The 25,685-nt window shown below is 38.8% G+C and overlaps 2 protein-coding genes across 2 annotated transcripts in view; one reads left to right on the top strand and one right to left on the bottom strand.

The window, feature by feature from the left end:
* The first annotated feature begins 620 nt into the window (after positions 1-620).
* Positions 621-5,120, top strand: mchr1a (melanin-concentrating hormone receptor 1a). Its single transcript, XM_056371386.1, has 2 exons — positions 621-784; positions 1,572-5,120. The coding sequence occupies exons 1-2, from the start codon at positions 724-726 to the stop codon at positions 2,591-2,593; spliced, it is 1,083 nt and encodes a 360-aa protein (XP_056227361.1). The 5' UTR covers positions 621-723; the 3' UTR covers positions 2,594-5,120.
* Positions 5,121-8,694: 3,574 nt separating this feature from the next.
* usp43a (ubiquitin specific peptidase 43a) overlaps positions 8,695-25,685 on the bottom strand; it is a 101,042-nt gene continuing 84,051 nt past the window's right edge. Inside the window, exons 12-16 of the mRNA XM_056371375.1 lie at positions 25,250-25,369; positions 23,662-23,911; positions 19,786-19,944; positions 15,435-15,596; positions 8,695-15,301 (exon numbers count right to left, since the gene is read on the bottom strand). Of these exons, the coding sequence (XP_056227350.1) occupies positions 14,133-15,301; positions 15,435-15,596; positions 19,786-19,944; positions 23,662-23,911; positions 25,250-25,369 (1,860 nt within the window). The 3' untranslated portion in view covers positions 8,695-14,132. The remainder of the gene's footprint in view (positions 15,302-15,434; positions 15,597-19,785; positions 19,945-23,661; positions 23,912-25,249; positions 25,370-25,685) is intronic.

Raw genomic sequence — 25,685 nt, 5'->3', positions numbered from 1 at the left:
TGGAGCGGTTTGGAGGCGGTTCCACCTGTCGGTAATTTTCGAGTCGAACTAGAGTCGACGGATTCTTTTGTCCCTGAGTGGTAACACCTGTTACTCCTCACAAATAACTCACTGGATGGCTACTGCCTGTCGAGGTGGGGCGCATCATTTAAACAGACTATAAACACTCCAAAGATGTGTTTGGACAGTGCAAACAAATACGCATCTTCCTCATTTTTTTTTCTATTCTATTTATATTGCTGATAGATGCTCTTCAATCTCTGAGCACAAGAACTGTCCACCTACCTTGCCCTGAGATTAAATAAGGTATTTGGATCAAACGTCTCAAAGGGAGCTTTTGCGCAGACAAACATTTAACTGCAGTCTGACAGTTATCTGATCTAATGTGTTTTTTATTTTGTTGTTGTTTTTTTGTTTTTTTCATCAGCTAGACTGACACCCGCAGTATAGTCGCAGCTCAACAGACTGTGATCCGGACTCAAGGTGAAGATTCTCTCACAAGCTCCTCAGCCGCTCAGCTCTATTATGACTGCAAGCACATGAGCGCACTGATCTGCTCACAGTGAAACTGAATGCTTATGCTGTATAAGATTGAACTAATTAGAATAGCCTATCTGGAGTCACTCTTAAAAGAGTTAGACGGAATTCGCTTTAGATGCATTTTACTTTTAAAGGAGTCATTTGGTAGCGCGTCTCAACTTGGATGTACGTTAGATTTTACCGATGGATTTCTATAACCATTCCAATTTTTCTCTCGGAGACAACAACAGTTCAACAACAACCGGTAAGTTGATCAACCAGCGCACCGGTCATTTGATCCACGTTAGAACAACGTCGTTTCACACCTTGTTTATAATTATTATAATAATCATAACTGCATTCAACATGTTGAAATAGCAACAAAAAAAAAAAGAAAAAAAGAAAAAAAAATATTCAAGTGAGTACAGTTTTTTCATTTTCATTTTTCGATATGTCTATTTTTTTCAATCATACAAGCTTTTGCAGTCTATTGCGCAAATTTGACTGCGGTGAATTCCCTTAGCAGCCTAACAGTCATATTTGATGAGAAATATGAAAAATGACGACCCTCATCATATCAATTTAAACTTTGTCAGTGCTCAAAGCTTCTACTATTAAGGCACATTATTTTACTGTTAAAACATGACAAAGTCGCTGAGTTAGTTTAGTATCATTGTGACTTCTCTGTTTATAATTCCACATTACATATCCATAGCAACCTGTTCCTCTAGCCAACACACACGCATGCATATTCGCACTCCTGCATGCACATAAATTAATAATTTCCACACTGAAATTATTCAACTGTCATTCTAAAAGCAAGACAGATGTCAATGCACTGTCTGATAATAGATCTCCCTGCATAATAATCCCCTGACAGATTAATATTGGTAATATTACTCTGCTGCTCTTGCACTTGCACATACTGTTCCTGTAGATATCAGATTTCATATCATACAACATGATTAAATGCAATGTGCTGATATGATATGATAACACTAAATATTTTTTCCTTGTATTCAACTGCTGGTCCCTCTTCTTCTTGTCTCCAGCTGTAGACAGGGCCCTTCATTGCAGTGCCATCCTCCCCGTCATTTTTGGCATCATCTGTTTTCTGGGTATTATGGGGAACTGTATTGTCATGTACACCATCATGAAGAAGACCAAGTGCCGTGCAAAACAAACTGTTCCGGACATCTTTATCTTAAACGTGTCAATTGTTGATCTCCTGTTTCTCCTTGGGATGCCATTCCTCATCCACCAGTTGCTGGGCAATGGTACCTGGCACTTTGGAGCCACAATGTGTACGGTCATCACTGCGCTTGACTCCAATAGCCAGATTGTTAGCACTTACATCCTCACTGCAATGACCATCGACCGCTACTTGGCTACGGTCCATCCCATCCGCTTCAACTATGTCCGTACACCCTGTGTGGCAGCGCTGGTCATTGGCCTGATGTGGGGTCTATCATTACTCACCATCATCCCTGTGTGGATGTATGCAGGTCTGATGCCTCTTCCAGATGGCATGGTGGCCTGTGCGCTCCTCCTGCCTGATCCAGTCACTGACACATACTGGTTTACACTTTACCAGTTCTTCTTAGCCTTTGCTATACCCTTAGTTATCATCTGCCTGGTGTTCTTCAAGATCCTGCAACACATGGCCACCAGCGTGGCACCGCTGCCTCCACGGAGTTTGAGGGTGCGCACCAGGAAGGTGACCCGGATGGCAGTGGCCATCTGCCTGGCTTTCTTCATTTGCTGGGCTCCTTACTACATCCTCCAGCTTGTCCACCTGGGGGTGCAGAAGCCAAGCCTCGCTTTCTCCTATGCGTACAACATAGCCATCAGCATGGGCTATGCTAACAGTTGCATCAACCCATTCCTCTATATTATCCTCAGCGAGACCTTCAAGAGGCAGTTTCTCAGGGCTGTACACCCGGGTAATAGAAAGTTTTGTGTGAACCCAAGCACCACTGATGGTGGCAGTGTGAGTGTGAGAATGGTACATGATGGAGCTCAGCAGGAGCCAGCCACTGGGGAGATGATACCATCCAGCGTGGCCCCGCAATGAATAAGCATCAGTGGCTAATAATCAAAATAACTTTATCACCATGTGTCGGTGCAATTGATACGCATGAATGGGACATTGGAGCAAGAACATATATATATATATATATATATATATACATACATGAACAGTATTGTCTGCACATTAACTCCAATTGACCATTTCATTTAATCAGTATTCTATGTATTTTCTGCCAAGACCTGAATAAAAATGTTGTATCCTATCATTCATTATTGTGCAAAGCCCAATGTCACTGATTCACACAGCTTCATTTTTTACACACCTTGATGTTGTTTCAGTTCAGTGGTTCACACCTGTGGGTTTGCACCTACGTAGCCAAGTCAATAAAACCTATTCGTTTTGTGCAGTTGAACATAATCATATCTGACAATCCTGTGACCTTCATCCTTCTAAAATGACAGATAGACATATATTTAAACAATCGCACCCAGCAGGCAGAGGGTGAAGCAGACTGCATAGTTTCTCAGTATTAAAGGTGTGTTCAGATGGCAAACAAAGCATAATTCATCTTGGCTTCATTCACAAGGGATTTTGTAGTATTTGTTTCATGAACACAAACAGACAGTGGAAGTGACAGTACAGACATTTGCTGCCAGCTAACAACATGCATTGACTCTATGAACGCCAGATGTTCCTCTGGGGAACATCCTCTGGTGTTCATCTGGCGTTCTTAGAGTCTTTTTTTCCTCTCCACCCTAGTTTTTTTTTTCTTTCACTCACATCTTTCAATTGACTTTGTAAAATCTGCTTAATGTTTATTTCTGAACACACCATTACATGACTGGTGAAGATTTAATATCCAGTATGAAAATCATTTTTCATGGGTTGAAAAACAGCGGCCGTATCCTTTAACATTTTCTTTCTTCCAGACTGGATCATCGTCAGGTCAAATTGTTTTTAAATCGTAACTACACCTAAATTTCAATAGGTCAAGACTGATATGCTATTGTGTGACAACAAGTTGAAAAGTAACTGTCGTAAAATAATTGCTGCTCATGGAAGCAAATACTACTCTATAATTACACACACACCAACACACACACACATGTAATGTAAGGAGACTGTGCAGGACAAGAAGTGCAGTACACGATATGATACACACTATACACAGTCGATATAATTTCACTGTGTGCATCAATGCAGCAAACCAAGCAGCTGAGATTTCATCTGTGCATGGGCGAAACAAACAGCAGACAGTACCGTACATGATTGTTGTACAGAAAATGAAAAGAGAGAGGAGTTTGTGTATAAAGATTTGTGCAGATGTTACCGGGGTTGTCGTGATTCATTCTTGTTTGTTCTCATGTCCTGTGATTTTCTGATGTCATATCTAAACTCTGAAGACATGGATGCTTGAAGATTAGGATGCAGACTGGAACCTAAAGTGTTAAATAGAAGGATGCATCAGATTCAGACAGTAATTTAAGTATATGACATGGTTAAAATCCAACAGCATTCACCTTAACTAGGAAAAAAGTAGGGGAGTAGAGTAGGCAGGTTTTTGTTACTCTGTATATCTGTGTTACTCTGTATCTGTTTCAACAGTGCTTTTATTTAATGTTGCTTTTGAATACTTTTTAAGCTATATTTGGTTGTACTTGTCTGTTTGCATGATATGTAGGATTATTTGGCAAATTGTAAAGCAGTTGTTTCAGGAATTCAGGAGCAGTTATGATCACAAAAAAAAATCAACAAAATCCATCCAGTGCATACAGTTGTGGCAGTTGTGAGAGCTCTAAAAAAAAAAGTCTGACTTAACACACTTAGCATGTGTAAAATAATACATTTGAGAGCTATTCTTAAGTACAATAGTTATTTGTCAAACAGTGAAAGTTGTACTGATTAGTGTTGATTCAGTCCAAAAGTCAAATCCACAAATATGAATGAAGGGCTGAGTTCTGGATGAGCTCATATGTAACAATTTGTAAAAGAGTGCCATTTTGCTGCTTTGGTGTTGTTAATGTTGTTGTATAGATATTATGTCATATCTTAATATGTACAGTTATGATGGTGAAATTATTTGGGGAGGGTTATTGATGTAAACAGAAAATATGAAACTCAGGGTTTCTCAGCCTTTTCAACAATTTTCGATTTCTCAAAATTGTCTTGTTACCAGCAATGAGAGTTGTCAAGTCATTGTCAGTGAAATTGTTTACTTTTGCATTGTATTTTCATGAGGGCAGAGAAAGCTCTGTATTGATTGTACACAGCAATTTTGAATTAAAAAAACAAAAAAAAATCGAAAATATATCCAACAAATTGTTTGTTAGTCTTTGAAATCCCCCATGACCCCACCTGCTTATTGAACCACCTGTAGGTGTCCTGACACCAAGGATGAGAAACTCTGTTGTTCTTGTTTGTTATGAGGCAAAAGAAAAAGTCGAATGTGAAACTTTGCTTAGCTGTTGATTAAACGATAATTTGTGGCCCACTCTGTCTGTACTGTTGTGAACATTGGCAGCTTAATAGATTAATATGCATACTGTAAAAGATATTTTAATATTAATTAAAAATGTATGAAACTGTCAGTACAATTTTACTGTGTTTTTTTTTTTTGTGACTTATGATTTCACTCAAAGTACGTATATATTATGCCTGATATTTAACATGTGTAAAGCATTTTCTCTCCTCAGATATTCATACTCTACACAAGAACTGGATATATGTATGTAAGTCAGATTCATCCTGTGGGGAACAGACATTTCACAACAAAACTTTGTGTCAATCCATCAAACAGTTTCTGAGATATTTTAGTGTGAGCCAAAGAGTCTGAACAAAAAAACAAAAAAACAAAACAAAACTCAAACTTAATAACACATATCACATCAAATATAAATAAAACCCTTATTAATACAGAGTTTATATATATATATTCCCAGAATCAAACTTTGTACGTGATCCTTTCAACTAGTGCTGACATGTTTTAAGTGTGTCTTTAAGGTTCAAAGCAGACCAGGGTGAATGTTGGGAAGAGATGAGTGAGAGGAATGAGATGAGCCGTGTCAGCCAAAAAATTTCAAAGTGAGGACAGATGCAGATAAGATAAAGAAACTGGGGCTAGATGTTATTCATCGCATTTATGTGCAGGCACAGCATCAATAAAAACCTCTATCTCTCCAAAAAATTCGTATTTTTCTCACAGAGAATCGTCTGCAGAGTTCAGGAGGAAAACATTTATCTAGTGTTTCTACTGTAAGTCTCTCAGAGTCCAGTGTCTATGATCTATAATATCTAAAGATGAGTCAATAATCCGCTGACAAAACCCTTTTGATAAAGGTTATCTAATTATTTAATTATCTATTAAATATTTTCCTCATTTTTCTCATTCTCTGAGGACTACCAATCCGTTAAATGGAAAAGACATACAAACATTTGTTCTCCTGACCCATGCATCCCTCAGGAAGTTACATAATGCTGTGAAGCGCTGCTGAAGTAATAACTATGGACATATCTAGCGACCCATGGCTGTCAGGGCCACTTGAAGAGTGCTTTGTCCTCAATCGATGATGTCCATGCTTTGCTGAATTGAATAGCAACGCACATCCGTGGGAGGGAGAAATTACTTACCTGTATGAATAATACTATAATACCTGCTATATATTCAACTGCTTTTGTAAGACTGGGCACAGAACAAAGAGTCTCACATCCGCATACGAGAGTGAAGAGGGATAAGGCTGCTGCTGTACCTTCACATATCATTTCCCATTCACAGTGAAGCCTTGTAAGGTTTGGAACAGTTGATCTAGGAGAGGTGTGAACATTATGCAATGATGATGTACATCCTGTCTTGCAGCAGCACACATGTTATTGCAGTGGATGTTATCAGGTGGGAGGATGTCTGAATCAATAACATGAAATATAAAAAATATAGCACTGGTTGAAAATCAATATACTTTACAGGGAACGCTGTGTTGCACAGGTACAGTGGAACACATTGTATTTCAAATAACAAAAACAAACCTAGAAATCACTAACAGTTATTACATTTAAGATGATTTGTAAAATATCATGTTTCAGCATGATCACAGTAGTGCTTCAGTCACTTGTTCTTTTCTTCTTTTTTTTTGTATTTTCTGTACCAAACTGAGTTTCTGTAGTTTTCAAGATTTGACAGAGAGGCATATAAGAAGAAATATAAGATGATGAGCCAGTGTTCTTCTTCCTTTACTGTTTTAAGAGGAAACCTTTTGATGGGGGAAGCAGAAGGGGCAGGATGACGAGAAACAGCAGGATATTCTGAGAAGTTTCAAAGCTCAACACAAGCTGCTGGTATCCCCCACCAGGACCACATCCCAGACCTCATCACCTCCTTCATCCCTGACAGACACATCCTTTTGGCCTTTGTCATTTGGCTTAATCCTCTGGTTTTCTCAGCAGGGGGAAGAGAAAATGTGAGGCACATGCAGTCATTACTGGCCCAGTGCTCTTTTTTTTTTAAAAGCCTTTCACTGATGGTAAAGACAGGTAAGGATCAAAATATAGATCTCTACCTATATACTCTACACTTCCTCTTTACTGACTGGACTGCAGCAGCACAGAGCTGGACTCAAACACGCCACTCAAAGAAAAACAGAAACCACAAATCACATAAACCATCAACCACCCCCATAGAAAACAATGACAATAAAAGCCGAAACTTTCTAAAAGAAAAAAAACTCTGCATTTACTTTAAGAAAGGCTACTGTTGTTTTTACTAATGTCCAGCACTAAATCGATTTTGGGGGTGACTATGACTCACTGCAACCCCAGACACTTCAAACTTACTTTTCTGCTAGCCACCAGTCCTTCCCTCAGTTCAACTGAACATCAGTTATAACAGATTAATTGTTATTCATGCCAGTGTGTGTACCTGCAGGAGATGTGCTACCCTCCCCAGGCAACAGTGATGCTGTGACTTCCACATGCATTGGGCTCCATTTTCTACATCCTTGTTCTTGCTCCTTGGGAATCTCTGTGTCCTAATTTTTATGGCGACTGGTGACATTTAAAATTAATTAAGAGATATTTGAAGCATGAACTAGTTCAGGGGCTGCAGTCTCATCTGTCAAAGAAAGCCTAAGAAAACAGCTACAATGTTGCTGATGGCCCCCCGTCAAGTTTGGTCTACTTAACTATCTCTTTAACCAGTGGTGGAAAGTAGGTTAAGTTAGAGCTGAAAACGAACAATTATATTTTTAATAATTGATTAAATACTTATAATTATATTTTTTTCATAAAACATAAAAAAAATATAAAAATGTGTCAGCTGACAATGTGGAAACAATGTGGCAAAGTTAAACGGCTGCTCTGATGAACCTACAGAAAATGATGAACACGTTTGTCATATCAACTTAAAAGGTGTTGATATAACAATTTTTTAATTCAAACTTTTAATATTGTTTTGATTAATCAGTTAATTGTTCCGTCTTTAAAATGTGAGAAAAAAAAGAAAAGAAAAATAACCATTGCAATTTCCTAAAGCCCAAAGAGAATCCCTAAAACTGCTTGTTACATTTTTAAACCGAAAGTTATTCCGTTTACTTTTATATATGGTGATGAAAGTTGAGAAGCTGTAATTGCATTGAAAAATGATGATAACAATTTTATCAACGATTGTAAAATGTGCTAAAGTAAGTACATACACAGTACAGTTCTGAAGCACTTCTACTTTACTTGTATTTACTGGTCTTTTATAATTCAGCTTCACCACATTTCAGTTATAAATATTTTACTTTTTACTCTACTGACAGCTGTAGTTACTGCTTACTTTCCGCATTAAGGTTGTATCCAAGACATGAACATATGATTTGATGACACTGACAGAGGCCATGCGTCATAATGAATATTTTTTACTTTTGGTGCTTACCTTTATTTACATAAGGACTGTATGGTGACACCAAAACTAGCTTTGCTCCCCTATCATCTTCCTTGATGAGCAAGAAATAAATGAATAAATAAATAAAATAAATAAATAAAGTAAATAATGTCTCTTTGAAATGAGTGATATAGAAAATAATCATTGTTGGTTAGATTTTCCTTTGTGCAGTTCTTAGAATAAAATATCGACCAATCAGGCATTTAAAAGCTGTTGACTGAAGGCCATAAACATAAATAACATCTTTTTATTTGTGGTATTGAAAAATAAAACAATATACCATCATGTACAGAAGATAACTCAGGCAGAAACTGCTCTTTTACAGTGAAAGCACACTTGTTACACAATTTTGCAAAGTATGGAATACATTACTTGTGAATTCAGTTGAACACCTTGATATTATTCCCATCCCAAAGTACACACCACAGGCTAGTGTCAATTATAACCTTATTTATTCTCACTCTCTCACACACACAGTTCTGTCTGTGTGCAATCCACAAATATATATATACAGAATCTTTTTTTCTCTCTATAAAATGTATAAAATTGCATATAAAAACATCTTCCACCCACATTTCACAGATGTGTTAACACAGAAGTGCTCAGTTTGGCAGAGTAAACATTGTGTGTATGTGGCCACATGTGGATTGAGCCATGGAAAGAAAAACAAACAAACTAATAAATTTATAATGCTATACAGACTTTGTGTCCTTGTTTAAACTCTATGCCCTATTATAACCCACCGCTGATGTACTGCTCCGGCCTCAGAGAAAAACAAGATACAAGTGAGTTTAATTTTGTGTCAGTGATTATCCGCAGTGAACAGACTGCACTTACACCTGGTGTTTTATATACTAGATTATACAATTCACTGAAAAGATGGAAATGTCAGCTTTGACTGGCATCAATTACAGCTTGTATGTAAGCACGTGGGTTCTTGTTCAGAAGTATCAGCACTATTATAAGAAGGTCACTCAGACATAAAAGATGAAGAAGTTGAAGAAAAAGCACTCCACAGGTTTCAAGGTGAGATTCCTCATTTCTGTCACTCCGACAGGACACTAGAATATTGGTTTTTCATGCTCTAATGTCTTTTTCCACACATTTTCATTGTGGTCTACAGAGCAGCCGTATAGATGCTCACATTTACTTTAGTTTGCTACTTTCCAGCAAACTTCCAAACTACATCCATGTGTTAGGTTTGGTAAACTCATAGTCGAGGACAACCAAACAGCAGCTGCACTCAAAACAAAGACACTGTCAATCTCTCTTGACATTTAAAGGAGAAAAACTAAGTGTGTGACCTTATGGTTCAATGGTATATTTAGTGTTACGTTTTAATGTGGAGAACAAAAGACTTTAATTTAGTTTTATTAACAGCACTTCAGAGTTAGAACGTGTGCAAAGGAGACACTAATGAATAAGATGTTCAGCTATTATTGCTGAGGGACTTGAAACTAACTAAAAAGAAAAAAAAAAGTACATAAAAAAAATAATAAAAGTGTTGCTAAAATGTGGTGTGTGTTGTTGCAAGGTTCAATACATTATTTCAGTAGTTGAATTGCCACTTGCAAATATTTATGCTCAGTTGTTACAGAAATAAAAAGATTCTGAAAAAAGGAGAATATTAGAAAAACAGAAGCCTTCCAATCTGATTTACAATGCAGCAGTGTACCATTAATCAAAGCCTTGACTACTGCCAGCAGCATGACAAATTACCTTTTTGGTTCTGGGATATGGTGAGAGTAGAAACCATAGACACCTATTAAGCTGAGAAGGAATACTGAGGCAAGGGGAATTCAAAAATTTACTGGGAGACTTTGTAAGTGGTAGTTATACACCTCAGACTTACTAATTTTTCCACACCCCCTTGTGGCAGACGTGAATATTACATAGACAAACAAACAAAAAATCACTTGCCTCTCAGCAAACACCAAACCCTCACCTCTGAAACCAAAATCTGTGTAATAGACTTCAAATTGTAGTGTCATTGTTTATAACAAACAGCAGCTTGATCCTTGGCATAAACACGAGAAAATGTTAATTCCAGTATTCAACGTTTAAATAAAACAGTGACACAATGAGCAACATACTGATAATCGCCATATAAAACTGGCTTTCAAAATACAGTTTGCTTTTTTATTTTAATCCTTATTTTATTCCTTACAGGCTTCCCCTCATGGGGTTACTTCATATATGATCTGCCTTAGAAATGGACTACTCTAAGTAACGGAATACAAACGCATGCCATACTCAATTGTGAATACTGACTAAAAGCATTCAGATATGCTACTGCATGACTTGACAGAATTCAGCTGCTGTGAATAAACTTCTGCCTCCCTCTTTAAATTCACAAACAAGGGAGAAGAGCTCACTCCATTCTCTAACATGGGTTGACATGTTGATCCGAAGCTCCACCGAGTCGAGTGAAATCTGAAGAATAACAATTTGATGAGGTGGCTCTACCGTGTAAATGACCGGTCGGTTGTTTGGAAATACATTACAAATTCTTCAGACACTGGACAAACAGTGTTGGTTTTTGGGTTTCAATGTTGAGAGAGATTATAGTAACACAGACTAAGTCCTACAGGACCATGGGCATTGTGTTTGTGTTCTTGGAAAGTGTTTCTCTATTTAGGCAGCTGCAGGCAACAAAATTCAGCAGATGAACAGAAGCTGCGTATATTCATTGTGACTGCGCAAAACTTTGTCTCCTACATTCTTCAAGTTCAATAATAAACTGGACTATCAGGGTGTACGCTCCACTAACATCAACATGTTAACTGCTTTGTTATACACAGCTAATTCTAAGGCTGATATAGTGCTTTCACTATATGATTTAATGAACTCGTATCATATTGTTGGTTTTCATTTATTGGTTACTATGGTTCAGGGTCAGTATTCTAAAGTGTTTATTGTTGGCAGGAAGTGAACCTTTTGTAGGATGACTGACTCTTATCAACACGCTAGTAGCATTGTTTACTTAAGAGCATTCCCTTATGTGTAGAGTGCAAATTAAATCTCCAGATATAATCATACACGTGTAGAGTCTGAGCAGGCATTATGGGAAATTTCTGTACACTTACACAATATCAAAACATCACTGCAGCAGCAAATGAGGGGATCCAGCTGGCTTGTTACTCTGCTATCATACAATCAGAATTTGAAGCAGACTTGCGAATAGAAATTCATCCATTTGAGTTAATGGAGAGGCTGGGGACATCTGGGCCAGGAAAATGAAATTAACACTTTGCTTTCCACCACCAGTTATGTAAGTGACCTTGACTCCCAGTGGTCCCGGCTGAAGCTACAAAAGGGCCCAAAGTAAAAGAGTATTATTCAACTCTTCATTTCTCTCTCTTCTGTGGAAAAGTAATGTAAGCAAGGTGATGTTGGAAAAAATGTAGCGAGATAAAATTAAGCAAAAAATAATAACACGGAAGTAAATTTAAAAAATGAGTGCATGTACAAATTAAAAACTTAATAAACAGAATATAAATGAATCTCACAGAAACAACATCGTTGTTTACCATAATACTTTCAGATCATAAACTGTGAAAAGACAAAGTGCACAGCAGAACCTTCATAATGCCGGATTCACAGGTCTGTCTGATGTGTATGGGAGATTCAAAATGTCCAAATTAAAAGAAATCAAACAAAGAAATAAAATCATATAAAATACCCACAGTTATTTGACCTTCCTTTTTATGTATGGATTTACTGTATATTAATTTAATGAAAACATTTGTTAACAACACAATTATTTAGCCTTTTCTTCCTCTAACAACCAATTAAATATGTGGTTTATTACATTTCAGTGCTGTCCAGCAGAGGGCGGAACAGACCCGCCAATACCAAACGCAAAGCACCGTCATTAGCTCTCATGAGGAGGTGCAAGAGAGGTTTTCCTTTTTTAAAACAGAGATGCATCATGCAAACCAAGATGAAAAAAAACAAACAAACTATCCAATCGCAGCTTTGGGGCGGGACCTTGGGTGGCACTTATCAGCTGCCATATATGCAGATGGCAGCCATTAAAACAGTTTCCTGTGGCCCAGCAGGCTGCAGGGACAGTAATATTGACTGAACATTTAATTATTTGTGATTGACTCTCTGCAAGAAGTGCACAAACACACACCGACAGGGCTCTTCTTGGCACAATTCTCAGTAAGTGAGCTAATTAGTGTTAACTTGTGCAAGCTTACAGTAAATATGCACAAAAAACGGAAAATATGTTTCAAGCTGTTTTTTACTTTAGTTCTTTGTTTGACTATTTTCATTTAGGCATTTTGAATCTTCCAAAGTTACATCGTTCAGAGCCGGGACAAATAAAAGAAAGACCACTCCCTGAAACACTGACACACCTTGCATTTTTGCATCCATTTTGGTGTTTTGTGCAGTATTTCTCTTACTCATTAAGCTGCAGTTTTTCCTGCAATTCCACAGTAAGCTTTGATTTGCAAAAATCAGTGAATGTCAGGTTCTGGAGAATATTCCTCACAATCAATCAGCATCCAACAGGGCTAGTTTTATAAAGCTGCCACTTTGAGCACTAATTCAACAAAATGTGGCTCCAAAAACCATGAAAGAGGCACAATCTTTCTCCAACTACAGATTTGATAGAATAGCATGTGATGCAGCCACATTCTGCATTTTGAGTTGGGGGGGGAAAAGCTCAACAATCTGTTACAAATTGCGGTCACCACCTTCATATAACCCAGAGCTAATTATAACTGTTTTCTGACAAGTCTGGAAAACACAGGAAATTGTAAACTAAGAAAAATATGGTGGTAACACCAAAATAGTGGAAGAAAAAAACAACAACAATGGAATGCACTTAATATAGTTCATTAATGTTATATCAAAGTATAAAACATTCTCTAAGGGTGGATATTGCATTAATATTAAACTTTAGAGTAGACAAATGTATTTTTTCAATTCCTTTCCGCTACAGGCAGGTTAGCCATAGGTTAGCTATAAAGCACTACTGGTCCTAGTAGAGATCAGATCAGCGATTCTACAGAATACCACTCCTACCCAGCCAGTTATTACAGATGTTTTAGTCTTTCCACTGCTGGTTTAAAATGGAATAAACTTAAGTCTGGGCATGTTTCGTGTTTTCAAGCGACATCTATACTTTAAATAAACATTAACTGATGATCAGAAAGTGCAGCCTCAAAGCTCCACCGTTAATCAAGTGGAAACATTACATTCTTATGAATGAACACAATCAGTGTGTCTTGATTGTAAGCAGAAAACTATAAGAATTCAAAACGGATGTATGAATTCTAACACATTACAGTAACAATGCAGATATTACGTTTGTATGTGCTTGTGTGGGACTTTGTGCTTCCAGTGCTAAAAAGACAAACTCATTGGTCTAAACTGCATATTAGTTTCTCAGGCACTTGTTTCAAGTGATAAAAAAAAAAACAAACTCCTTCTCAGGTCACATCATTTCATTCTGCTCTTTATATCCCAGCATTGAAGACATCATTAGCTCCATCTCTCCATGGTGCAAACCACTCGAGCCAGCTCATTTTCGGCGAACAAAAAGGCGTATCACTGTGAGTTGAGCTCTATTGCTTTGATCTCAGAGACTGGACGTCATTCACTTTATAACAGGTAAAAGGCTCTGTGTGTGCGGATGTGTTAAATATCAGTGCATCAGAAGCTCGACTCTGGGACTGTCCTTTTGCGCCCCAGGGAGGTTGTGCTGTAACGAGTCCTCTGCAGGGTGCCGTAAGATGGTTTGTCTGTTGTCAGGCTGCGTGACGGTGCCGGGGCTGTGGACATGCCATTACGATGCAAAGACGACGTTCTGCGCATGCTCTGCTCTGCCTTGGTGGGGATGTTGGAGGAACTCTGCGAGCGCTTGATGTCAGCCGCCGTGCGGCCCACATTCCCGTTGGCCACGTCATCACCCAGATGGCCCGAGCCGTTAGACTTTCCTCCTTCCACCCCAGTTCTGCCTCCGACTGCTCCGTTAGACAGTGACAGCCTCGACAGGGTCCTTCTGCCTCCTTCCTCGCCTCCTCCTCTCCCTGACTCACCCTCCTTGGACTTCCTCAGGTCCTTATCCTTCTTTAGAAAGTTACCTTTGAAGAAGGAGAGCAGTCCCTCGTGGTTCTTGGGTAATTCTCCTTTCTTGGTCTTTGAGTTTCCTTCATATGTACCATGATGCTCCCTATCAGCCCTTTCTACCTTCTGCCTTCTCAGAGTCTCATCATGAAGGCTGGGTGTACTGTAGCTGGGCTGAACTCCAGCGGTGAAACTCCTTTTTGTCTCAGCATCCTGGGAAGCTTTGGAGGAGGTCTGCTTCCTGGCATCCTTCCTCCTGGTAAGGGTGTTACTGCTAGAGCTACTGCTGATATTCGAGACACTCTCATCTCTTGTCTGGCCTCCCTTGCTGCGCCTCAGGCTGGCAGTCTTATCTGATGTTCTCCTCTGGCCCTCTGGGACCCGTGGAGATTCAGGAGGCGGCTCATCCCCTGCTTTACCCACACAACTTATACTCCCGATGCTGGATGATCGGACATTGGCGGCGGCGCGGCTCTCGGCAGATTCCTTTGTGCTGCGCGGTTCGCTCATCAACGTTATTATTGGGTCCTTTGTGCACCGGGGCCGCCGACCAGATTCCAAGTACTGCACTAGCTCTACAGGGGCAGGATCTCTGACCGGTGCAGGCACTGGCTCCGTTTTTCGTCTGTCCTTGGAACCAAAGGACCAGCGCAGGGGAAGCACTTTGCTCAGGGTGTCTTTGGTTTTGCTGGGGGCTCTCATGCTCACACTGCGCCCCTGAAGACCCCTGACAAATGGCCTGCTCTCAAAACCCCCTAACATTGTAGAAAAAAAAAAAGTTTTAGTTTTCACATTTAGATGCAAGACCTTCACATAGATTTAATCTTGAAATAAACAATCAATAAGCCACTAAACTGATTAGGGCAAATCTTGGGCGTGGCCGCTTACCCCTCTCCTCTTTGGATCCATTGTCAAGGAAGACCGGAGACTCCGGAGAGTCGGGTATGGAAGACGGGCAGGTGGTGGAGGATCGAGACACTAGACTGCCTCTCTTACTGTCCCCTGTCAGCCGGATCAGCCAGTGGTCTGACATGGATGAACTCGTGGAGCCTGTGAGACACACAGAGAAGACCGAGATAAGAAGAGAAAAATAAATACTTCATCCCAAACTGAGAATTCCTGATGCATGCATTAATGTGTAAGCAGCATTTTGAAGTCATAGCTTGCTGAGGCAGAAGTGAATGTAACTGCTTTACATACTGTTTGGCAATTTAACCTAAAGCAATGCATGACACTTCATAAGCTTATTATCGATTTAGCTTCTTACGTGTAACTGTAGCTGTCACATAAATGTAGTGAAGTGCAGTTTAATATTTTCCTCAATATAGGGCTATTTAAGTCCTCTAGTAAAGTATCCACTGACACCTTTTAACATTTTTTGGGGAATAATTGTGTTATAAAGCCAAACAATTATATTGTGTCATAATCTCCTTTATTTAGCTCACTGATAGTTTGATAGTTTGTTGCTTTTAAAAGTGTGAAGCGGTGCTTGGAGGTAGAGAGGGAGACAAGTACATCCTGTGTGTGCAAGAAAAACCGGTCACTTAAACATTAACTCAGCAACTTTAATTAATTAGTATCTGGCTGCCATGGAAACAGTATGACTCTAACAGGGTGATCTTGTCTACATAACAACGTACATAACAGACCCACACACACCACAGAGTATGCAATATCTATGCGTGTGCGTGTATTTAAAAAGTTCATCTTTTTTTCATGATGTCTTCTTTCCTCAGACAGGGAAAATCTTGAGGGTCATGGAGGTCAGAAGAATGATGGAGTCAACTCTTCTCCAGAGGTATCAGGTGTTATTTGGACTTTTTTAGACTTTTACTCCCACACTATCTAGATTTGGTTTACAGGATGCACAGCTTTAAGCCAGTGGTTGACTTCATTAAGCCCTCACGTCTCTTTTGTTCTTTCACTCACGAGCAGCTCTGAATTGTCTCTTCTTTCGTTCATTTGTGGACAAGGGAGAATAAGAAGTAGAATAGGTGGAAAAATAAAGGTAAACATAGGAAGGAGTAGTAGGGCCATGGATGAGAAAAAAAAATGTGAGGAGGAACATTGTTTTTTCATCATGCACTCCGAGGAAAAAAAGCTGAGATGTCAAGAATTAAGTCGGAATGTCGAGAATAAACTTGACATTTAAAGATTAAAGTCGACCTTTTGAGACAATATCAAACAGCGTGTATGACTGCCTCTACAAAATGCCATGTATAGATGAACTGATGAAATTGTACTTCAGAATTGGCTTTATCAACAAAGAAATTATTTCTCTTATGGCTCATAAACACAGTGTAGCTGTCAGCATTAGGACTTTGAAGAGATTGTGCCGAAAACTGGGTCTGTTCAGAAGGAAAGAACACAAGCTTGGAAGAGGTGGCCGCATTCGTGCAAACTGAAATAGCGAAAATGCTAGTAAATTCTCACTGGTGTGCCGACATATGTGATATCATCTTTTTAACCTACCCACTTGAAAACATTGAGATAAACAAGGACCAAAACACAGAAATCTCTCATGTGCACAACTATTCTAACAAAAATTTTGCATTCATGTAGGAGGCAATCATTAATTCAGAAAATTGGTTTTCTGGCCTTTAAATGTCAAGTTAGCATTCAGGACCAAGTGACCAACAAAGTCATCAACAAGTAATCTAACAAAGTGATGCTACACTGGGAAATAATGTCCCATTAGGGAAATGTGTTGTTTCCATCCTTGGATGCATTTTTATTTTGTATGTAAATGGGAAGAGCCGAGGGCCAAGGAGAAGAGATACAAGACGGCACAAATAAAAGTTTCGATTTCAATTTTTACCAGATAGAGAGAAAAAATTCATTGAGTACTTTTTCCTTTTCTTAAAGGAATGAGTGTGTTACTCTTTTCAGTATTCACTCTCAGGTTGCCTGGTTTCATTCTAAGGGTTGTTTGTTTCAAGATCTGACTGACTTAAACACACAGGAAACACATTGTGGCTCAGTGCACTTAACATTTTGTTTTTCATATCTTACACTGAGAGGCTTTTCATACCTTGATTTTACAAAGCTGAATTATGCTGAAGTGGGCACTGATGGCTGCAAAAAAACAGGATGGCTACACCAGGTGAGCTCATCATTAGTGGGCAAAGGAAGAAACAGATCCAGTACACTACAGTACTTGACATTTAGAATGTGGACATTATAAACAAACTAAACAAGGGAAAATGCAGTAAATGGGGAAAATGTGTACAATTCCTGACAGCAGTTAAAATGGTTTTGTTTCTAATTAATATAGTCACATATAGCACACTTAAATAGGTTCATTATTGGTCATTTGGATAAGTAATTGTATTGCAGCAGGAAGGACAGTTCATGATGATAACGGTTAATACGTTAATGATGCGAGGCACTCTGACATTTCCAGTATCTGTATTGGCATGCCCTCCTCTGAGCAGCCACGACAAAAGGTTTCAAGTTCATCTCTATCTGACTTTTCCTTCTGTACATAGCCTTGCCGTTGGCAGTTGGCACGGTATTCACTCCTCTTAATTAAAAATTCTAATCCCAGTAAAAGATACCAACATTATTATACAAAACTGTGTGAAACCAAACATTTAGATTTGAGTTCACCGTGGGAAATGACCTGGAGAGCAAAACTGACCCGTGATTCAGAGTCAACAGTCACGTAGATGGTCCATAAAGAAGCAAAGGAGGGTTTTATTGTTGCAGAATGAGCAGCCTTAAGGCTCGTATAGTTCAAGACCTTTAAAAAGTTAATAATGTAACATGTTTGCTGACCTTTAGCATCATGTATTCAGTCATTACTGAGCCACAACATTCCATAATCTCCACACTACTCTATCCTCACTAACCTTTCACTGCTCTGCTTTCTGTCTGCCTTTACATCAGATGGTGGGGTCATTTCTGAAAGCATTTGTTTTTCTGATGTCCATTCAAAGTGCTCAGTATACAGTTAACAGACTGGAGGATTAAGGCTTCATCCCAGATGTGTGCAAGGATGGTTTTTTTTCTTTTTTTTTTTTTTTAAGAAAAAGAAAACATTTTCTTCAGAATTTGTTCCAAATTTTTACTCTGAGCTAGCTAAGACCAGGCTTCTTCAGTGTAGCCTGAACGCTTAATCACATCTGGGTATCGAAGCACGGCATATGAACAAGAACTCTCTGTTTTCGATTGTACACCTTGTTTCTTATTTGCACAGACAGATTTGTTCGTTTGTTTCACAATCAGCGCTGTGTGTGGAGCTGTGTGTCACATTATACAGACTCTATCTGCGTTTCTCAATGGAAATATATTATAATGAGGCTCCTGAGTTTGACTTCAGCAGATGCATACCAGAATTTAATAACCACCTATAGTTTCCCTACAGTCAGACAATCACACTCTGCTCTCCCCACTGTGCCTTAAAGCACTTATTTGACTTTGCTGGGTACTCATTAATGTATCCTGTGGGCATTTCATTGGTTTATTGTATGCAGCTGTGTAAGTGCTTCTGTTTAAATTATTTCTGGAAGAGGATATTGCTTTATTGTACCCAAGAATCTTTGTTGCAATGAGGAAAAAGTGTGGGGGCAAAAAGACAATCCATCTGGGCTATGGAGTAGGCACCTACTAAGTAGTAATAGAAAATTATACTTTGGAGAAGTACATCTAAAGATCTGAGACACAGTGATCCAGCAGCTGTATTCTTGTTTTGCGACTCATTTATGAAGCAGATACTAATTTCTTTATGTCCAAATTATTCTAAATGACTACGGCACTCTATGTTGTCCTATTATTCACAGATAAGCTCTACTGAACAAAAGCATTCTTACTCTTATGAGTACATGCATTTACTGTGCACATACTTTGCACTGATACAATATTTTCAAATTACAAATGTATATTTGATTGAAGAGCAGGACCAGCGTCCACACTGTTGCTCACATGACTGGTGGGTTTTAAAAAAAAGATGATGGATGTTTAAAAGAATCTGTGTCAGACGAATTTTTTAACTGCAACTCTCAGATCGCTCTGAGAACATATCAGAACTGTGTTGAGAGAGGAAAGTGCAGCCAATGACGCCAACCACTGCGCGATGCTCCCATTGTTGCCTACATTACTCCTTAGTGTTTGCGTTGAAAGACCATATATTAATTTAAACATTCTTGTCCTACAAACAGGCATTTCCTTAAATTCATATGCCCTTTTATTCATGAAATTATTTATGTTTTCCTGTTGGCTACTCATTAGCATAGCATACCTCTGATGGAGCTACTGGCCGACCATGGAGGAATAGTGTTGCGTCTCTGGTAGAAAAGGATGTAAGCTCCTCTGGTACAAACTTCCTCGTCTGGCACCAGGTCGACGCTGCTGTCATCGTAACTATACCACTGGCCGTCCACTGAGTTCCTACAGTAAGCTGCGTTAAAAAAAATGACATCAAGCATAAACAAGGGACACAGCAACATAATGACAATGAAGAAAATAAAAAAATTGAAGAGTAAGGCTGTCATAATAATAATTATTGTTATTACCATGATATCAGAAAATACCATGAAGAGGCCAAAACCAACAATTCATTTATTCTACTACCAAGTCTTGCCAGTGTAGCTGTGTAATAACTACTGAACACATAGAAGAGCTATATCTTTGCAGTCGAGTTGAGAACCACTGTCTGACACAGAGCTGCTCTCCAGGGATCAATAATGCAGGTGCAGCAGTAGCGTTCTTTTGGCTCGAGGTAATAAGTGTCATCAGGCATTTACAGGAAATTCATAATAGTAATTTATACTCAGTGCTGGTCTTATACCTTAACAATTAGTGAACTCAATTTTCTTCACATAAAAAAAAAAAAAAGCAGTAAGCAGGAAGTGGCCGTAACTAGTCACAAAGAGGCTTAGATACAATACAATACAGTGTGCGTACCTGCATATAACATAAAGAGAACCCTCCACAAACCGTTCACATAACTCCCAGGTGGGGTTTCAGTGTGGAGTATTCCTGTTTGCTAATTTGTCCATCTCTCTGGTAACATCAGAAGGACAAATCACAATTTCTTTTTTTTTATTATTTATTTATTTTTTACTTTAGGTAAATGATGCATCACCCTGCTGTGCCCATGTAATAGTGCACAAGGCACCCAGTTACATTTCCATGCCATAAAAGACATGTGTGCAAGCAAGTTGCCTTGGCGATGACTGATCCATTCTCCTCATCTAGCACTGTCTCCATATCTCCTGCATATTATCCTCAGAGTTGCGCTTTTTTCACGAATCATCCCCTGCAATTACACAATCAGTTTTGTCTCACCTTCCCATCCTGCTTTTTGACCGATCTCATCAGCTATACAGTAGACTTAAAAAACGAAAATGACTCTGATCAATGAAGTTCATCCATTGTCTTCACTTCTTGCTTGTTTTTTTACTTGTTACAGATGTCTAATTGTAAATTGATAAAATCGACAAAAGTGACATAAATTAACATTAATGTACACTCAATAGCCCATAATGACAAGAGTGAAAAAAAATTTTTTTTTAATTTTTTTGCAAGCTTATTGCAACTGAACACTGAAATCTCTCATTGACAAGTATTCAGACCCTTAAAAGAGTTATTTTTAAGTTGCTGTTTTACCTGCCAATCTTGCTAAGATAGATTCAGCTGTCATTGTGTTTACAAGGTTAGAGGTTATAATACGTCCTCTGAGCAGCGCTACTTCTTGAGGGCAGAGTGACACCACAGTTACTCTGTATTGGAAAGTGACAAGACAGTCTGATCTGGCCAGAGCTAGCCGGTTAGCATGCTAACTTTAGTCAAACAAAATAAATTGTAAGAATAGAAGCAAAACAAGAGGGTTGCTTTCAACCGCTGGAGACAGCATGTTTCTTCTAGACTAGTAAGTAAACAGCTGTTAATGCTAATATTGGGTATGTAGCAATAGGAAGACTTACAAATAGCTCCTTTAATCCAGTACTTTGGAGAAGCCCCTTTGGAGGCAATTACAGATTCAAGGATTTGTGGCTAAATCTCTACAAGCTTTCCACACCTGGATTTGAGCAGTTTATCCCATTCTTCCTGGCAAATCCTCTCAAGCTCTGTCAGATTGGTTGGGAAGTGTCTGTGAACTACCATCTTCAGGTCTCTCCACAGATGTTCAGTGTGGTTTAATTCTGGGCTTTCACTGAGCAACTCAAGGACAGTCAAAGATTGCTCTTTCTTTTTCTGAGTGCTTTTGTAAATGTGAGATTTCAGTTTTTGATTTTTAAAAAACTTTTCCATTATGAGCAAAATGGCAATTTTACCCATTTAAAGTTAGATCTACAAGACAATAAAGTGTGCAAAAACTGGAGGGGAATATTTCCTGAAGCCACTGTATAAACAATTTTAGTAGGACCTCTATGGGTGGTCTTTACTATACACAGACAGTTTTTAAAACATTATACATAATCCCTTCATTTATCGATTATTATGAGAAAGACCCTCCTCACATAGAAACATCATCTCATTTTAGTTCATTCAAAGTTTCAGCTTGGACATGTTTTGTGCATTTAGTGTGTTTTTTCTCTTCCCCCCTGAATGTGAGTTTCTGTTTCTAATTTATTAATTAATTTATTAATTGGCTGATAATAATAATAATTCTAATTCTGTATAGATATTGCTTGAACTTTATGTGAAAATAAAATAATACAAAAAGTGAAGTTCTAGTAACTTGGAGCCACCTATTAGGGGAAAGAATGACTCACCTCATTAACTGAGTGTGTCCCTGTGTGGTCTGAAAATCCTCCATACACTGGCAGTCGTAATGGCTGTTTGGACACTGTTGGCAGTTACTTCAAATACACTGCACAGGCAGGGATTTACTTGACTACTTGCAATTACTGCCATTGTGGGTTTTGAGGTGGACCAGAGTTTATTAAGACAATGCTTAGACATCATTATGGGGGTCTCTATAGGAGACCCAAATTGTAGTCAAACAGGTCACTATTAAACGTTTCCTTTTTTTCAAGCTTAAAATACTATTTATTTACCAAGCAGTTTACTCCTGGGAGTATGTCGGGCGGGTGTTTCAGTAATCACACATGGATAATGAAGACTGTGTCCATGACAGGTTTTTTGTTTCTACTCCAGCAGGACCCATACTGGGTTTGAAGGTAGGCAGTAAGCAAAAAACAAAACAAAAAGCCTGTGGTACTGTTCATCAACAGCAGTTTCAATACATCTCATCTAAGTTTTTCAACACATCATTAAGTTTCCACACTCACTGAAAATACCAGTGAGGTTCTGCATAATGACTGGATGAAGTAATTACATCAACTGAAGGTGGGAGGTGCGCGGATCCATCTCCATAACAATTAAGCAAACATCCTCTGGTAAAGAACATGAGATTTGATTTTTAAAGATTCTCTCTGTTGCAATAGTTCTCTATGAAGGTACTTACAAATTCTGAGAGTGTAACTGGATGTTGTAATGTTGTTTTAAATATTGATTTCAGTTCATTTCAGAACACATCTCTCAGGTGTGTCCATGGGACATCCATACTTGAACTCAAATGCTCTTTACCATGCTGAGTTTGCGTTCTTTGACACTACAGGATAAGGATGGGACAGCATCTTGACTTCGGATGTTATCTAAACCTATGAATTATTGTAAGTGCTTTTCTGAAAAAGGAAGTGAAGGATAAATGCTCTATGTTAAGATGCTGCTATTATTCTCAAATCTACAAGTAAGTCCTGATCACAACATCACTCCATGCTCCCATCTCTCTTTTCAAAAATGACTAAGTGTGTTGGGCTATTTAGAAAAGCTCATAATTAAGTGTAAAAGAACTGGAGTCCAGCTGTGAGAAAAACATATTGCTGCTAGAAAAGCTCTGATCAAATATGATAATGACAGTATTTAAGTATAGTACCCTATTGTGGTGTACATCTTTAATGGCCTCAGCAACAAAAACTAATTATACTATTATAAACTGGAACTGAAATTATCTATAGCATCTCAAATTGTCTAAAAACTGCTGGTTTCAACAACTTTCAAAAATAATCGACATATGAAATAAAGAAGAGTAAACAAATGGTCACAATATAGAAAATCTATACTACTACCACTACTACTACTACTATTATACCACGCAGTTCCATACCAGTATAATGTCCTCCATGCATTCCTCCGTGATGGTTACACACAGCGTAGAGGTCGTACTGATAGTCGATTGGGAGGGTCATGTCGGCAGGTGGGTTGTGTTGTCCCGAGGGCTGCTTCCAGGAAGGTGTCCAGGCTCCCAGGTTCAGGTTCCTCATACTCTGACTCCTCTTCACCATGTGGGGGGCCATGTCCAATCCAGTCAGGGGGAAACGCACCAAGGTTGACAGCTTATTCCTCCGCTCGCCTACCTGTTTCAACATTTCTTTATTAATATATGTATACAGTACATACATGTGCAGGTAGCAAGCATATCTTGCAGAAAAGGATTGACACTGACTTTATTAAACAGGTATCCAATGTCAGACGTGTGAGATAGTTCGAAGCCAAGTCTGTTCATATCATTCTTAGCTCCTGAAGGGCTCCTCCTGGGATGGGTACGTTATCATAACCAGATCATGGGCTTCTGGTTAAGTCTCCTACACAAAACTAGTCATTGGCACAGATTCTGACAGTGACTGAATTCTAATGAATAGGCTGAAAAAAGTACATTGGTCAGAGGAGGGAAACTGCGGTGTGCGCTCCCACAGCTCTAGACAGAGACCGACTTGTTACCAATGGAGAGGGAGGACACATGGGACTGACTCCTTTCTGCTTTCCTGAGCTGAGGTCACCGAGGAGCATCGTGGGGGCAAGATGCAGAGGATGGATGAGATTCAGGCGGTACTGCTGGATGTTGACAGGCTGTTCTAACTTACACACATCCTCTAGGCTTAATGCATACAGGTCAGGGACAATACCTGTTGTAGATGGAGGTATTGATTGTATGTTTCACTGTTTGGGGAATCACACTTCTATGCGTCACAACATTAAGCAAAGGTGTTGGAAAGATGACTGTTGGCTGATTGTCAAAACTCAGATACACAAGGAGCAGTTCTTATAATTTTATTTTACAGTGGAAATTTCCATCTAACTGGGCAGGACCCTGCCCTGCAATATTCATATTTCCTTTTTGTGTATTCTTTGTTAGCAATTATTTCCCCCCTCCTTTACATTCCTCGAATAGCCTGAATTTTATTTTCCACAACATATTAGAAGTAGCAATTAACATGAGAGCATTTTCTTCAATTTGGCAAGCTATTAAATTGATTTAGATGTTGGGTTTTGTCCCCACAAAAATTAGGAGCACAACAAAAACACAATTACACAGAGAGAATGGGTAGAATTTTAAGAGTTTTAAAGTTCATGATTCTTAAACTTTCATTAATTGTGTTTTTTCCCCATTCAGGGGCAGTAGAAAATCCAATAATGACTCTATTACTTTGTGAAGTTGTTATGGCAAATGCATTAGCAAACAATTGCCTTTTTAAGCATACCCAGCAGACAAGGAGTAACATCAGCATTCATTCTGAGTTATTTATTTATTTATTATTTTGTCAACATAATTAATCTAAGTCCAATATTCACTCTCCTGTTGTGGTCTCCAGCTCCTGAAGGCAACATCCGGCTCTTAAGCTGCTATACTTTGTAATAATAATACTAATACTATGTATCGGACCTCACAAGAAGCCCTTTTATAGTTTGCCTACCTGTCGGAAGCGCTTGAGATGGAGGATCAGTATGTCAGGCAGAGTCCACAGGCTCATCTTCACCATGCCCTGCTGAAGCTGTTTACAGTGGGGACACTTCCAGGCATCATCTGGGGCGAGCTGGAATCGAGGCAGGAAAGCCAAAATGAGACAATGAATTAGAGATTGTTAAGGCTGACACTTTTTGCCCTTGATGAACAGTTTTTTTAAAAAATCTTCTATAAAAGAGGTGAGGACTGTGTCCACAAGATTGCACATTCTTGGACAACGGAGCTGGGTGACACATAAAATTAGGTTTTCACTCAGCTTCTTTGATGATCAGTTTTATAAGAATAGAAAGGGAGTTGTACAGAGAGCCACTGCAGGTGTAGAAGATCTCACCGCCATGGGCTGTCTGAGAAAAATTGGAACAAGGATGCTCCTGCTGAGACAAGAA

The sequence above is a fragment of the Seriola aureovittata genome, chromosome 3 (assembly GCF_021018895.1).
Source record: "Seriola aureovittata isolate HTS-2021-v1 ecotype China chromosome 3, ASM2101889v1, whole genome shotgun sequence".
NCBI classification, from domain to species: Eukaryota; Metazoa; Chordata; class Actinopteri; order Carangiformes; family Carangidae; genus Seriola; species Seriola aureovittata.
Note: the sequence above shows the minus strand (reverse complement) of the source record. Positions and strands in the feature narration are given on the sequence as shown.